The 14889-nt window shown below is 37.0% G+C and overlaps 1 protein-coding gene across 8 annotated transcripts in view; it reads left to right on the top strand.

Moving 5' to 3' along the window:
* Dh44 (diuretic hormone 44) overlaps positions 1 to 14889 on the top strand; it is a 358705-nt gene that overhangs the window by 294303 nt on the left and 49513 nt on the right. For all 8 annotated transcript variants that reach the window (XM_067127356.1, XM_067127362.1, XM_067127354.1 and 5 more), the window contains one exon: positions 12613 to 12835. In XM_067127356.1, coding sequence (XP_066983457.1) covers positions 12615 to 12835 — 221 coding nt within the window. In that variant the 5' untranslated portion in view covers positions 12613 to 12614. The remainder of the gene's footprint in view (positions 1 to 12612; positions 12836 to 14889) is intronic.

Below are 14889 nucleotides of genomic sequence, written 5' to 3'. Positions count from 1 at the left end.
AATTCATATGGAACAAGTTCACGGGGGCATTGACTTGAAATTCAAGCTTCCAAAAATTAAGTTATAAATTAATAAATAAGATAAAATTATATTAAAATGGAAGGAAAATAGCATTAGGGTAGTAATGCATTGCATCTTCGCTTGAACTTTTGGAGTTCCAATTGCACGACATCTTCAGGGAGACTGTTCCACAGTCCAACGGATCGAGGAATAAAGGATCTCTGGAACTGAGAAGTGTGTCAGATCTTTGCCTTTTGGTTCCATCATAATCATAAGCTGGGAGTTGGATGCTTTACTGCCCCTCCCAGTTCTTTGTGATAATCTGGGCCTTCTCAATGCCTGTAACATATGGAACTGCGTCCACAATGCATCTCAACCATCACACAACAAGCAGTACACCTATTTAATCATAAATGAGATAAATTTCTGGTAGATTTCTCCACAAATGATTTTATACTGGAAGTCATATTTCCCTCTTACTGTCATTTTACAGAAAACCCTCAAATTCCACTAAAAAGCTTTTGGAAAACCTTTAAATATCACTACATAAGAGGTTACTAAAGACTCATAACTCTTATTTGATATTTTGTTTGAAACGCTTTCATTTCGCTAAAAGATTTTTGTACTGAAAATATTGAAATTTCACTAAATTGTATTGTGATGAAAATTCAGATTTCTAAATGATATTTTATTGAAAATAATTACATTTCCCCTACATGATATTTTACTGAAAATCTTTGAAAATCACTACATGATCGTGTACGGAAAATCCGGCAATTTTACTTCACAAGAACCTTTGAATTACCAAAAGAATATCTTTTCTTTGGAAAGACCGACTGAAATTAATTTCTAGGTAACCCAACTATTTTCCTCCTCCTCCTCCTCCTCCTCCTCCTGCTCCTCACCAACGAAGGAATAACGTGCCCACAGTAGTATATATTGAGTCTGGCTTATTGTAGAACGAAAAGAAAATTGTAGTGGTGTTATTTGGTGATGAAAATAATCTTGGGGCCAGGAATAAAAATCTTTCGGTCTCTTGTTTGCTCTGTTTTTGTAATTTTGCTCCAGCTGCTGTTCTTTTCTTCTGTTTTTGTTGGAAGTTTGAAGGTGATTTGGTTTTGTTCACTCGATGTTTTTTCACACCATGTCCCTATAATTTAGTATGTATGTATTTAATATTTGTTATTTATTTATTTATCATTTATCATTTATTCAAATCTGTGTCAGAATCACTGGTATCACACAAAGTCCAGCATATGTTTACAGGATTGCTATGTACTGAATAAATATTTTAAGGAAAAGCTTTTGGCCTTCTCGGTTGTAGTCGAGTTTACTCGCACCATAATCAGATGCCCAACAGTTGATTTTCGATTTTCTGAATAAGAACATTTTCATTTTTCTTTAGATAATTACCATAACAATTGAGCATCTTGGTGCGGTATTAGTTGTATACTCTGTTATTGTTTTATATATGTTTTGTAACTATAGATTTCAATAATTTTATGCAGAATGAATTAGAACGACTGGGAATATTAATAAAAGGGCTATTGCTTAGGGTTCTAAGTTTTTTCGCATGATCTCAACATCTTATTTACACTATTTTAGTTTGCCTTTTTGTAATATGTCTGTCGTAGCCTCTATGAAGCGATTTTGACCTGATGGTATATGCAAAGAATCACTGAAAGGAGTAAGACCTTCTCCCCATTTTTTTTCGTACTTTTTATAAATCGAAGGGTGAATAATGTTTTTCACACTTAGCCATGAATACCAGAAGCAGAAATCCCTTAATATGTGTGTGTGGTGGGCGCCGGATAATGCAAGGTTGATATTATTATGAAACTTAGTCTCTGCTTTAGTCTGCAGTGTTGGCATTCCGTTTGTTCAGCAACAGGTGGTCCGTGAAATGGAGTTTCTGATATCTTCTCGTTCATGATGTTGGAAAATAGATATTATCATTATAGTCACTCGTGGCGGTGCGTTTAAGTTATCTTTATACCTCAAACATTATGCTGTATTAACAGAAGTAATCGGTATTCTTATTGCAGGCATTATTATTAGTGTTTAGATTTTTAATTGCTGCTCTTGATATTAGGCAGTATTAGTGTTACTAGCTTTTAATACTGATTTTTTTGGTTATTGGTTTTTTCCAGTTTTACAATAGATTATGCTTTCTGTAATCACGGTTTTATTTTATATTGTATTTTAATCAACGTTGAATGCATATTTTACCTTTCGAAGAATAAATACTTATTGTAAATATGAAAAGCAAATTGTGCAAGTTCAGGACATCGGAATTAGTGGTAGACACCGCACATTGAATATGGAATTAAATCACTCTGGCTCCGAAGCCATTTGGTCCCGCCCGAATTGACTTAATGGAATAAGCTCGTGCTTCACCGCCGTCTTGGATGATACGTATTTAGATAATTTTAGTGTTATTTCACTTACTATCATTTTGTTTTTGCTTGTTGTATTGCGTATTTGTTTTTGCCGTAGGGATAACAGTATTAGAAGATGAATTTATTCAAAAGTAATTTGAAGTTACCCCTTTCTGTACTGTCAGAAATTTTCTCATTTTCAGAGAGAGTGAGAGAGAGAGAGACATAAGTTTGGCTCTGCAAAGATAAATAAAGTTAGCTGAAAATTGGATCCGCAAATTAATTTAAATCTCAAGCAGTTCTTTTTTGAAAAAGTACATTTGAAGTTGCCTGCAATTCTCGGGTAGTTACTATTTCTTTTTATTTATTTTGTTTTGATAGTGAAGTGAAAATTCCACTTGAAGTTACCAGGGAGTTGGCCAGACACAGATGGTAAGACGTTACCATGATAAATGAGTGATATTCTAGTTTATTGGACAATGCTCAATTAAATGTAAGTAAGTCAAGTTAAGTATACCTTAGTTTTACCAGACCACTGAGCTGATTAACAGCTCTCCTAGGGCTGGCCCGAAGGATTAGACTTATTTAACGTGGCTAAGAACCAATTGGTTACTTAGCAACTGGACCTACAGCTTATTGTGGAATCCGAACCACGTTATAGCGAGAAATGAATTTCTATCACCAGAAATAAGTTCCTCTAACTCTTCATTAGCCGGCCGGAGAGTCGAACTCGGGCCTAGCGAGTGCTAGGCCTCAACTCTACCGACTCGTCCAACGAAGAGCTAAAAAGGAATCTTTTCTAAGTATACCAGAACAGTTGCATCCCTAACAGGGATTTTGCTCAGGATTATTCTCCAGGTGACTTTGGCTAGCCCTCCTTTTACTTCCATCTTTGACCTGAGAAAAGATCTTGGATCTAACCGACGGCTTATCGTCACATGGAATTGCTTATTGCAAGTATCTTATTCTATACAAAAAAAAATTGAGGTGGGAAAACTCTACGGTATGTAACATCCTTATTTGCATCATCATCTCTGCATCTTTCGTAGATCCGTCTCCCATTTTCGATTGGCCGCACGTAACAAGAACGGCTCTAGCTGTACCAGAATACTTGCTGAGTTGACTGGATTTTCCATTATACCTTCATCGCGCAAGTACCCGTTTCTTGTCTCTAAATCGCGGTGTTAAAGAGAGGAAACAAACAGGATTTTGTTTTTATGTAATTATTTGGAAGGGAGGGAGGGGGGATGAGTGCTTCTCGCAGGAGGATTTGTTACTGTTCAGACTGCATTTGAGATCGATGTTCCTTCCTTCCGGCGTAGCCTAAGCCACAATTCTCAGAAGGAAGAGAAGGTTAAAAGAAAGGATTTATGTTGGGCAGACTTATCCTCTGATGCATGCTGCTGATCTTCATTCCATTTTTTCCCTCTTTAATGTTTCGAAATGTTAATCATCTCTTTGCTAGGATGTCAAAAATGACCACAAGAAGGGTTTGGGCAATGTTCAGTGAGAGATTAATCTGATGAAACTAGTAAGCTGTAAATGGAAAGATTAGCCATTTTTTATTTTTTGTGTAGTTAATATTCTGTTTTAGCGAATGCTGTTATTGGTATGCATTACCTAATTATATGATCTTATTGAAAGATCTTACAGATCTCTCTCTCTCTCTCTCTCTCTCTCTCTCTCTCTCTCTCTCTCTCTCTCTCTCTCTCTCTCTCTCTCTGTGGGAAGAATTCTACGTTTATCGAAAGGAAATTGACTCAGTACTTTTTGTGGATGATCAGCTGACCGTTCCAGTTGTCAGAATGATTATAACACTCCTCGGGATAGAATCAGCTTATTTGCAAAAGAAAGCATATTCGCTAATATTCGAAAGTTTCAGTGTATCAGCGTTACTTCGCTTCCTCTTTGAAAGGCTTCCCAGTTCTATAATGCTAAGATCGTTTAGCGTGAAGTTACGTTATTCTACTTACTCTGTCTTTATACGAGTATATATATATATATATATATATATATATATATATATATATATATATATATATATATATATATATATGTGTGTGTGTGTGTGTGTGTGTGTGTGTGTAAAATGTACAGAAGAATTAACGTCATCTGTACATGCGTGCCTATTTTATACTCACGAATATTGAACTACAAAATCGTTAAATGTCATTTCCTATACCTTAAGGAATAACTTACACCAAAAGGAATTGTAAGTGATCAGTACTCCTGCCTGGGCTAGGGTTCGAACCTGGTTCTTTGGTCTAGAAATGACTATAAACACTCGACTGTGACCACTCGGCTTTTCTCAGAAGCACTTATATCAAATATTATTCTCTATGGTATAAGTTATTACCAAGGGTATAATGAATTCGATATTAAACGCTTTTTGTGGCTTGCACATTAAATATAATATCTAGACAACTCCTTTATGTGACTGTGTGGTCGTTATTGGCCAGAATTATCATGAGTGTCATGATTGCATTTCTGAGTGTTTAGGAGAATAGCCGCCCTCGGAAAGGGCGGCGTTGTGGTGATTAATCTGATTTGTCATTAGACAACAACAAGCAAGGATGATTAAGTACCTGAATATAATGAGGTTTCGTTGGCGAATCATAATGGAGCTGTTGAATTATAGCCGACCATAATGAGGCGGGGGCGCCTCCTTGCCCTGTGCCCGTCTTGCAGTTGACCTCCGGTGCTCGCTAATTAAAACGTCTCTTTAGAGTGCCGATAATTGAGCTTGAGTGAAGCCATATATGAATAAATGGCCGCTGATGAGATTTTCCTTTGAGTTGGTTCAATTATACGAGGGGTCTTTTAAGCACGTGCAATGGAGAAGGTGCTTAATTATATTTTTTATTCATAGATCAAAAACAGGGATATGTATGTGTGGAGAGAGAGAGAGAGAGAGAGAGAGAGAGAGAGAGAGAGAGAGAGAGAGAGAGAGAGAGAGAGAAAGTAGGGCCTTTTTAAGTATGATTTCATTGCTAGAGGAAGGATAGGGTATTGAGAAAAGATTTTGCTGTAAATAGCTCTTAAATTGATTTTCCTCCATTGTGCTGTCGTAGGTGTTGGTCACGTGGACTTCGGTCTTTTGTTTTTTTGAATGATAATCCCTTTTATTCCAGTTCGCCTGTCGTATCCATAAACCTCGTTTCTTCGGGAACTCCGCATGTTGCAACTGAACTGTTTGCGCTGCTATATTTGGGTGACGAGAGAACTCCAAACTGGTTCCACTGATAGCAATTTCTGCAATAAGAATTATTACAGAAATTGCTGGGAGAGAGGAAGCTGTAGTCTGTATTCAGCTGTAGTCTGTCCTTACAGTAACAATAATGATAATTATGATAAGTAAGAGATAAGGAATTTCCCGATTATGTTCAATAATTGAAAGAACGGGCACCACCCCCACAATAATAATGATAATAATAGTAATAATAAATGTATTCTGTGGTTGAGAATAAAAACACAAAAGTCACCACAACAACAAATATAACTATTATAATAATTCTTTTTATATGCATATACGCAGAACATTCATTAAGACGTGTGCTCTTTACGTACATAAACATTGTCTTCATAAATTGAAACTAGACTTACATTTTTATGAGTGCCTTTGTTTGATCGTTTGTTATGAATATATAATCTATAATAATGAAAATCCGAGTGGATCCGTCTTCTTTGTCCGCCCGGGGTGGGGATGGGGAGGGTAGAGGAGACATGACACATCCACCCTCCTCCTGCAAATCAGTTTGTCTGCTCCGGGTGGGGGCGGGGTAGGTAGGGGATCGGTAGGGTAGGGGAGACATGACGGTCAGCGCCAGGTTCCAGCGTAGCGTAGCGCGTGCCAAAGTTCATTTATCATAATAAATTCTCAATTCAGACCTAATTTTACTCTTCACTTTTATCTCGTTATTTGTGCGGGGTTGATAAAGTTATCCTTTATTTGAGTTATCTTTATTTTATATTTATTTTTCTTTTTTCCTCCCTTTTCCTCTCAAGCGAGGAGGTCGAGGCCGATAGGAAGACCTCCTTGAAGTCGGAAATGGAGTTTGTGCTTCAAAGTTTCGAAAAATAAATGTCATGGCATGTTTTTCTCGATTGTTTTGACTTTACCGTTGTTTTCTCTACATTATTATTTCAGATTACTCTGGAAATATAGGTTCGGCATTTGAGAACTATACTTAAAAATTTGTTTTACAATCGTTCGAAATGAGTTGAGGTTGTGTTTGTGACGTTAATAATGCCATTTCAATTTTTTTTCGTATATCTTCGCAATTACTTCAGACAGGTTTTAAAAAGAAGTGAATCCTATTAGTATGAAAATCGTTGGAACTGTTTGAAAATATCATATATATTGTGACGTTAGTTGGATGCTTTAAAAATACACATTTTCTTATATTATCAGATAATGGCATTTTATTATAGTTATTATTTTGATGGAATTTATATTTGTGATAGCAATATTGTAAGAAACAGATGCATTCATTCATACATTTTTACTGATCCTGAAAGTGAACATATATGAAAGGACTTCATTTTTTCTTTATCATGATGAAAGATCTTTCATATATATAAATATATATGAAAGATCTTTTATATATGTGTATATATACATATACACACACACACATATATATATACTGTATATATATGTAGAGAGAGAGAGAGAGAGGTGAGTGGCGTTGTGCATGGAAGTGGGTGCTGGGGAGGCGAGGAGTGGCTATTGTCCGACGATGGACACAATATAAGTAAACGGTAAATGATTAATACATTACAGCTTATCAGTCAGTCATTTCTTTTGTCAGTCACTTAGAATTTCCTGTCAATTTAATGTAGCAACCGTTATGCTGTCCTAATCTGTAACTTTGTCAGTTGTGTAAGAAAATATTCCCCTTTTTTGATAGGCGTTTTCCTTCGCCTGTTTTGAAATTGGCTTCCTGTGATTGTGAACTGATTTTTATATAATTCTTCGTAACTAATATTCTGACTTATATTCTGAGTTAAAAAATGAGCATCGTATCTTAATTGATCATTCTTTGGTAGTCTCACTTGAAAATGTAGTGTAGTATCAAAGAAATAATTCATTTTGGATGGAGTTGTCAGTTGCTTAGAAACAGTCATATGCTAGAGATCATTCTACAAGGGCATTATCATTCTTCAGCTGGTTGAACTGAATCTGTTCTGCTTCTTTCTCGTTTCACAGAGTTTAGGAATATACCGAAAACCTTATATATTTTCCTTTACCGAGAGACAGAAATTGCTCCGTAAATCTCCGGCGGAAGGAAAATTCATACGCGTGACGGGAAGAGGCTGGCTGTGGTCGATTTTATCACCGAACATATTGTTGTTTTATGCACTGATCTTTCTTTTGTTTCTGTCTCATATATATGTTTTACAGGTTTAAATGTTGCCTTGTAATGTATGTACGCTTTGTCGTAAGCATTTACAAGTTTTTCAAAACTTTAAAGTTTTCTTTACTGTCTAAAAGTTGATAAACTTGTTGCTAGTAAACTGCTGCTGGTAATGCAGTGTCAGACTTAAGAAGAAGAAGGAGAAGAGAAGAGAGAGAGAGAGAGCCGAGAATAGAAAAAGATTTATTCGCCCATCTTATTTACTGCCACTTGGCTTTCGCGAGCTATCTTCCGACCTTCCGACTGAACGTCATAATGCTTGTTTGTCATCGACGTGAGCAAAGTGGATAGACGGAGGCAAATCCAGCTCACTCACACACTTGAGGGATTGTTGGGAGTAACATTGAAGTGCGCCTGGGAGTTTAATATCAGCTGGTAAATTGACTCGCAATGGGATTCTCTTGCTTGTACGTACATTTACCCACATTTTACTCTTTTTATTTATTTATTATTTTTTATTTTGATTCTCATATATGATTAGTATTGTCGCTGAAGAATCATCTCCTACAGGTAGGACATATTGTTATGGCAGGACATATTGTTATCCATAAGTTATGGGGAATAGGAGGATTAGAAGATTGGGATAAAAGAAAGACCGGGTGGTTAGGTACGTGAGAGAAAGAGAACAAGGGTAGGTGAAAGTGAGGGAAAGAGAAGCAATGATAGGACAGAGGCCGGACATCTTTGCTTTTCTTCTCAGTATGAGAGGAAGAAGAAATTTAGAAGCATATGTCATTTTTCTCTGGGTAATCCGCATAAATGGTTGAGTCCCATCGTTGAGGGCGTTCCCAGAAATGGTGTTAAGTTCCGCGCTGGGCATTTTGCGGTCGATTTCTCCTCCATTTGTTTTGACTTCCAGGGTCTCTCTCTCTCTCTCTCTCTCTCTCTCTCTCTCTCTCTCTCTCTCTCTCTCTCTCTCTCAACCATGGTGTAGTGCCGGTGACTCGGGAATAACGAAAATCCTTGGGATTGCATTTGGAAAGGAAATTTACTGTACTTATAAAAATCATACTCAGTCAGTTATTTTGCACTTTAAAATTTAAGCGTTAATGGAATTATAACACTTGCCGTGAATCTATATCATGAGTAGAATGAAATTCTGATGACCTTTGTCTCTCTCTCTCTCTCTCTCTCTCTCTCTCTCTCTCTCTCTCTCTCTCTCTCTCTCTCTCTCTCTCAAAATCCTAAGCCTCTCTACTGCTAAGCCATTCAGTCAGAAAGAAGTCCCACCTGACTGGATGGTGTTCTCTCTCTCTCTCTCTCTCCTCTCTCTCTCTCTCTCTCTCTCTCTCTCTCTCTCTCTCTCTCTCTCTCTCTCTCCGGAGGGTTATCCAATTAGGTGGAACAGAGCTGATCCAAATGGATGGCTGTTGCAGGGAGGAGCTTAGGATTAGAATTTTTTTCATACTTTTGAGCATGTTTGACTTTTTCCATCCTATTGTATACTCACCTTTGTCACAGTTGGCTAGGCAAAGGCTGTTTACATAAAGAAAATTCTTGCTGCTCCATGATATATTTGAATCCAGTTTCATTCTTTCTCCGCATTTCGGTCAGTGATATATATAAATATATATAAAGAAACATTGTCCTTAGATCCATTAAATAATACAGAAACATTGTCCGTAGATCCATTTAAGCCCCTTATGTGTTATGGGACTCATCTACCTCATCCATTAGATCCCTTTTCTATGGAGTCTTCCCCTTTTTTCTCGAGAGGAGCCTTGGGCTTAGATAGATGTGATTTCGTTGAGAGCCAACTGATTCAGCCTCGATGTATTTTTAGAAGGTTTTCTATAAAACTTAGAGTTATCTGGAAAACTATTTTTGTAGGATCAGAGGTTATTTTAGTCAGTATGTTTCTATAGGATTAGAGGACTTGATGAGTAATTTTTAAAAGAAGAGAATATTTGAGGAATTAGGATTCTATTGAAATTAGAGAGCATTTAGAAATTTATTTGCATGAGAATGCTGACTACTCTTTTCCTAGGTGACTATATTTCACGCGTTTCCGCGTCCCTTAGAACTAGTTTTACTTCTTCAGACGGTCTGGGCGATTTGCAGCAAGGTCATCATCATACCTCAGGAGTGACAGGTGGATTTGGGTATACCAGCAACGGGGAAATATTGAGTATCTGTCGATGTAGGAACGAATACTTTATACCTCTCGTATCCGAGTCTGATAAATGTGTATGGAAAAGAGGAATACACTTCATGAATTCGACAAATCACCTTTTGCCTAGGTACGCCTGGGTAGGGGCCTAACACTGCTTCTATACACTACATTTGACTGGGGAGCTCTTCTGTGTTTTCATTTTGTTTATTAACCACGGTTTTCAGTTTCTTATTTTTCGTGTTGCAGAAAGACACGAGCATTGCATGTATATGTATATTATTTGTTTCACTGATATTGAGGCTTTTCGTAAAAAAAAACTAGATTTTGCTCGTATACTTCTTAACTTTATCGTTGAAAAGTCTTTTAATTAATATATCGTCTTGGTTAAGGTGTGGGAAGTCTTGCATAATTAAGTAGACAGCCCTATAAGCGTGTTGATATTTCTTCATATGGATATTGATCATTTTTGCCTTTTTTTCTCTCATTCGTGTATAACAGTTATCTTGGACATGGCCGTAGTTAAGAAATGTATTGACTTACGTTGTTTACATATTTATTCTCTCTCTCTCTCTCTCTCTCTCTCTCTCTCTCTCTCTCTCTCTCTCTCTCTCTCTCTCTCTCTCTCTCTCGTGGCTCGAGCAAAACTGTCAAACAAATGGAATTTATATCAGCCAATGTTTTCCTACGTTAGAACTCCAGATATTATTTTAACCAGCTGTATATACTAAAACACATTTCCGTGATGTAAACCCTCTCTCTCACCAGATTTAATAATAATAATAACAGCAAAATCATAAGTAAATTTCGAAAGTAGAAATTGGTCTTCTGAAACCGCCTGCTTTCTTAGGTGATTTTCTGAGGTTCCAACTTAACTTGCCACTACTTCTTTTCCTCCCGCTTTCTTCTCTCCCTTCCTCCCCTTCTCTTCTTCCTGCTGCTCCTCCTCATCCAATCGCTATCCCCCATGGCCGTCCTCTTACCTGACCGTACTAGATTACCTCTTATGTGACTCACTTTGAAGTTTCTTGATAACATACTTAACATTAATGAACCCCAACAACTCACGGCTTCTCACGCCCGCCAATATAAGTCCCGGGAAAGTTTCATGTCGATTATCAGCGGGATGCTGTTGCCTTATTATTATTATTATTATTATTATTATTATTATTATTATTATTATTATTATTATTATATTTAATTTTGACACTTCTTGGACATTAAAGTATGTTATCGCTGTTGCTGTTTAACCTAATATTTTATTTTTGCATTGTTATCTTTTGTAATGTTCTGCTATTTCATATTTCGATCATTTGAGAGGACATGATCCAGTAATGGCTTGATACAGCTAGAGTATAATTTAACAATAGCCTACTCTTGGCTAGGCGCGATGGAATCGATGGGCTTCTTTTAACACTCACGCGAACAGAAACATTTTTGAGTTTCTACGCCAGGTCTCTTATCGCCATGAACACATTACTCACTTCTGAAAAGTAGTAAAAACAAATTGCAAGTTTATGTGTTTAGATATGACATATTTTGTAAGGTCCTTCAGCTGTCAAATTGAAGTTTTCTTTAATCATATCACGAGTGTGTAGGATCTCTATTGTTTTGATGGAATATGGGCTCTCCTCAGGTGTCGGGTTCCGGAGAGATTTTTTAGACATTGAGTCAAGGCATTGAGTGGCCATAAGAAAAATAGTTGGGGAAAAGGTGAGAGAGAGAGAGAGAGAGAGAGAGATGAGTAGAGCACTTTGCATTTGTTAATTCTTTTAACAAATATTTCCGGATTAATTCGTGTTTTGGAGATAAGGTCTTGATGTAGTTTGGCAAATTTCAAGTATTTTAACTCCGGTTGTTGTTTATATAATTGTGAATACGATCAGACATCCCAGGAATGATTAGATATATAGAAAAATCGTTTCCTTTTGTCAGAAATTAAAATAATTTTCATGTGATATCGTTATTTGAATCAGTGAGTTCTGTTCTATTACAAAATTACTTAAAAGTACTACAGTACTTGCATATGGTGTAGTATTCAACTTATCAGGCAGAAAGATGGCTCCAACTGAGTACATTAATTGAATAACCAATATGTTGTGTGTGTATGAGTAGAGATGTAGTTAAGAAGGTTTAGCAAAGTTTTTTGTTATTTATATCATGTCATCGCATTTATATACAAACTCGCCGTGGTTGGTCCCGTTAACATAAATACCGTGATTATGTCTTTGTCTCGCTGCTGTTCCCTTTTCATCTCTCTACATAATTGCTTTTAATCTTCATGAGTAGCTTTATCTCTGAATTGTGCTTTTGGTGCCTCCCTCCCCCTCCACACCCTTTCTTTACCTTTCACCTTTTGTCTTGGATGTGGGATGTGTGTGTGAGATGAAGATTAGCTGCTCCTTTGCTCTATTTATATGCATCAAGTTGTGGTTTTCATTATACGTAAGCGGACACACAAGCACAGAGACCCTCACATGCACACACGCACACATAAACACATGCATATTATAGTGTACGTACACGTCCAGAGAGAGGGAGAGAGTGGACGGACGTTGGTGCTTCAAGAATCTTAAAACACGAATTTCTGTTTTGTAATTTTTTTTATATAGAGACATATGTTAAAGAATTCTTTTCGTGAAGTTATACTGATACATCGCTATAAATTGAAATCATTCGTATTAAGAGCGAATGTTATTCTTTGCAGTGATGGTGTTTCTGCGCGCTGCTGCGTTGGCATGGTTGGGCGTCCTGCCGGTGGTGTGGTGCCTACCTCTCGAGGGCGTACGCAGTGCCCCACATCAACAACAGCAACCCACACTCTTAGAGGACCTCTCCCCTAATAACCTCCCACCGCAGGACTTTACCCAAGACGATTATCAACAGCTTCTGACGCGACAGCCTGACTCTGCAGCAGCTGCGCTCAACAGGTAAGGCTCTCGTTATCCTCCTCGTCCGCCTTTGAAACTTTCTTCTTGATTAACTGCCTTTCTTTTGTTCTTCTCTTAATGGGCTTGGCCTTCCAGAAAGGTTATTGGAGAAGACCTGTACCTAACATAATGCAGAATTAGGTAGAAGGTGTTCTAGTTGTAGAGGGTAAATACTACTGTTACAAAATGTTGTAAGATTTTATAATGACGGCAGTGCTTATATAGACTATGCTAAGGAATGTACGTCTTGTTTGAAATAATACTGGGTGACTCTTAAGGATGTCATGTTTCCGTAGTTTCCAGTGTTTTCGTGGATAGAAAAAGGAGATGAATCTGGAAAAGGTAGATGTAGGAGCATGTGTGTGGAATACGATATTGGAATAGGAATGGGATCTGGAGTGGCAGTTTTTCGGAGATGAAATGATAATGAAGAGAAGTGGCATGGTATGGTGAAAGCTTCTGAAATATTCGCAAGAAGAGAAAGTTGTAAGTGTTGCAGATTATGAGAAAATGAGTGGTGAGGTGTATCGAAAAATCAGTGAAGCAAAATAGGTAGGACGACCTGCAAAAGGTGCCGCTGCCAATAATACTCGTTAGTGCGCTGCTAAAGTTAAGCCCATCAATGACGAATCCTTGTTTCGCTTGCTGAACAAACTGTGGAATTGGCTTCTTTAATGAATGAATATTATATATATATATATATATATATATATATATATATATATATATATATATATCATAGATAGACTGATAAATGTTATTTTTGAGTGAATGCGCGTGTTTTTATGTTTAAAAGATGATAGATGTTATCATGCTTATATTACATGGTTTGCAGTAACTCTCCGTCGCTTTAATTGGCAAAATTATGAAAACATATCTCTGATCTTGGTTAGATCACTTGCTTAAGAACGCCAAAATGGTTTGATCATAGAGCGTAAATTTTAATTGGAAGTTAGGGTAACGTATATGAACTGTAATGCAAACTGTAATTGCCCCGATTCTTTTTTTTTTTTTTTTTTTATTCTTACACTCATGGAGATCCCGGTGTTCCCTTTAGTAGTATTCCTATATGATTACTACTGTACATTCTAAATTCTTTCCTCCTGCTGTCTTGCAGTATTTGAGTATAGTTGAGTTTGCTAGTTCAGAGTTTAACAAACGCCTGGTTATGTCAAGTTTTTGAATGTACGTTCTATTGTCAGACTTTCCTGTGGTTATTTCTTGAAGATTCGTTGCTTCCTTCCCTAAATCGTGGACCTTTAAGAATGAAACTCGTACATATTGGGCCTAGGAATTATTTGTGGTGTTGGCTGACGCTAGATAGTTCTAAATTATTCATTCATTTGTTAAGTAACTTATAATTATGTCAGGGGGCATAACGCGTCGCTGTTCGACCAGACTAACCTCTGCTATCTTCCCGTTTACGTGGCAGTGATAAATGATATCACAATTGGTCTTTCAAGTGCGGCAAATGACCCTGTGACATAAGCAGCAAGTCCCCCTGGCTTCGTTTGGCTGTTACGTAAGCTGTATAGGGCACACAAACGGGGACAATTCCGCTGTAAGTCGAGGCATCCCTTTCAAACAGCAGTTACTAGGCAGACCCTGAAATAGGTGTTAATGTTTGTATATCTGTGCGCGGTTATGTTGTTTGAATATTCTTATTATTTTCACTGTTTCTTTGATTTGTGTTTATGATTAAAGTATTGTCATTTCTGCGTACTGTACAGTATATAATCTTTTCCTCTTATTTTTAGGTTTCAGATGTGCTCGCTGTTTACTAATTTTTTTTTTTTTAATGGGCAACTGTAGATTTGTTACTTAGGGACCTGGTTTTCATCAAAAATTTACATTCCGTGCAACATTCATTGCGTCTGAAAGATGTAATTTCAAAATTGTATTTGACTGGAGTAAACATTGCTTGTTTTCTCTTGTCTTTAGGTAAGGCGTTAATATCAGTGACTATGGTTTCAGTCATTAGTCAGTGTTTTATACAACCCCCTCATGCATGATTTTTCCAATTTCGCATTTGCTTCATGTTCGTCGAATTAAAA

This window comes from Macrobrachium rosenbergii, chromosome 25 (assembly GCF_040412425.1).
Source record: "Macrobrachium rosenbergii isolate ZJJX-2024 chromosome 25, ASM4041242v1, whole genome shotgun sequence".
In the NCBI taxonomy this organism is placed as follows: domain Eukaryota; kingdom Metazoa; phylum Arthropoda; class Malacostraca; order Decapoda; family Palaemonidae; genus Macrobrachium; species Macrobrachium rosenbergii.
Note: the sequence above shows the minus strand (reverse complement) of the source record. Positions and strands in the feature narration are given on the sequence as shown.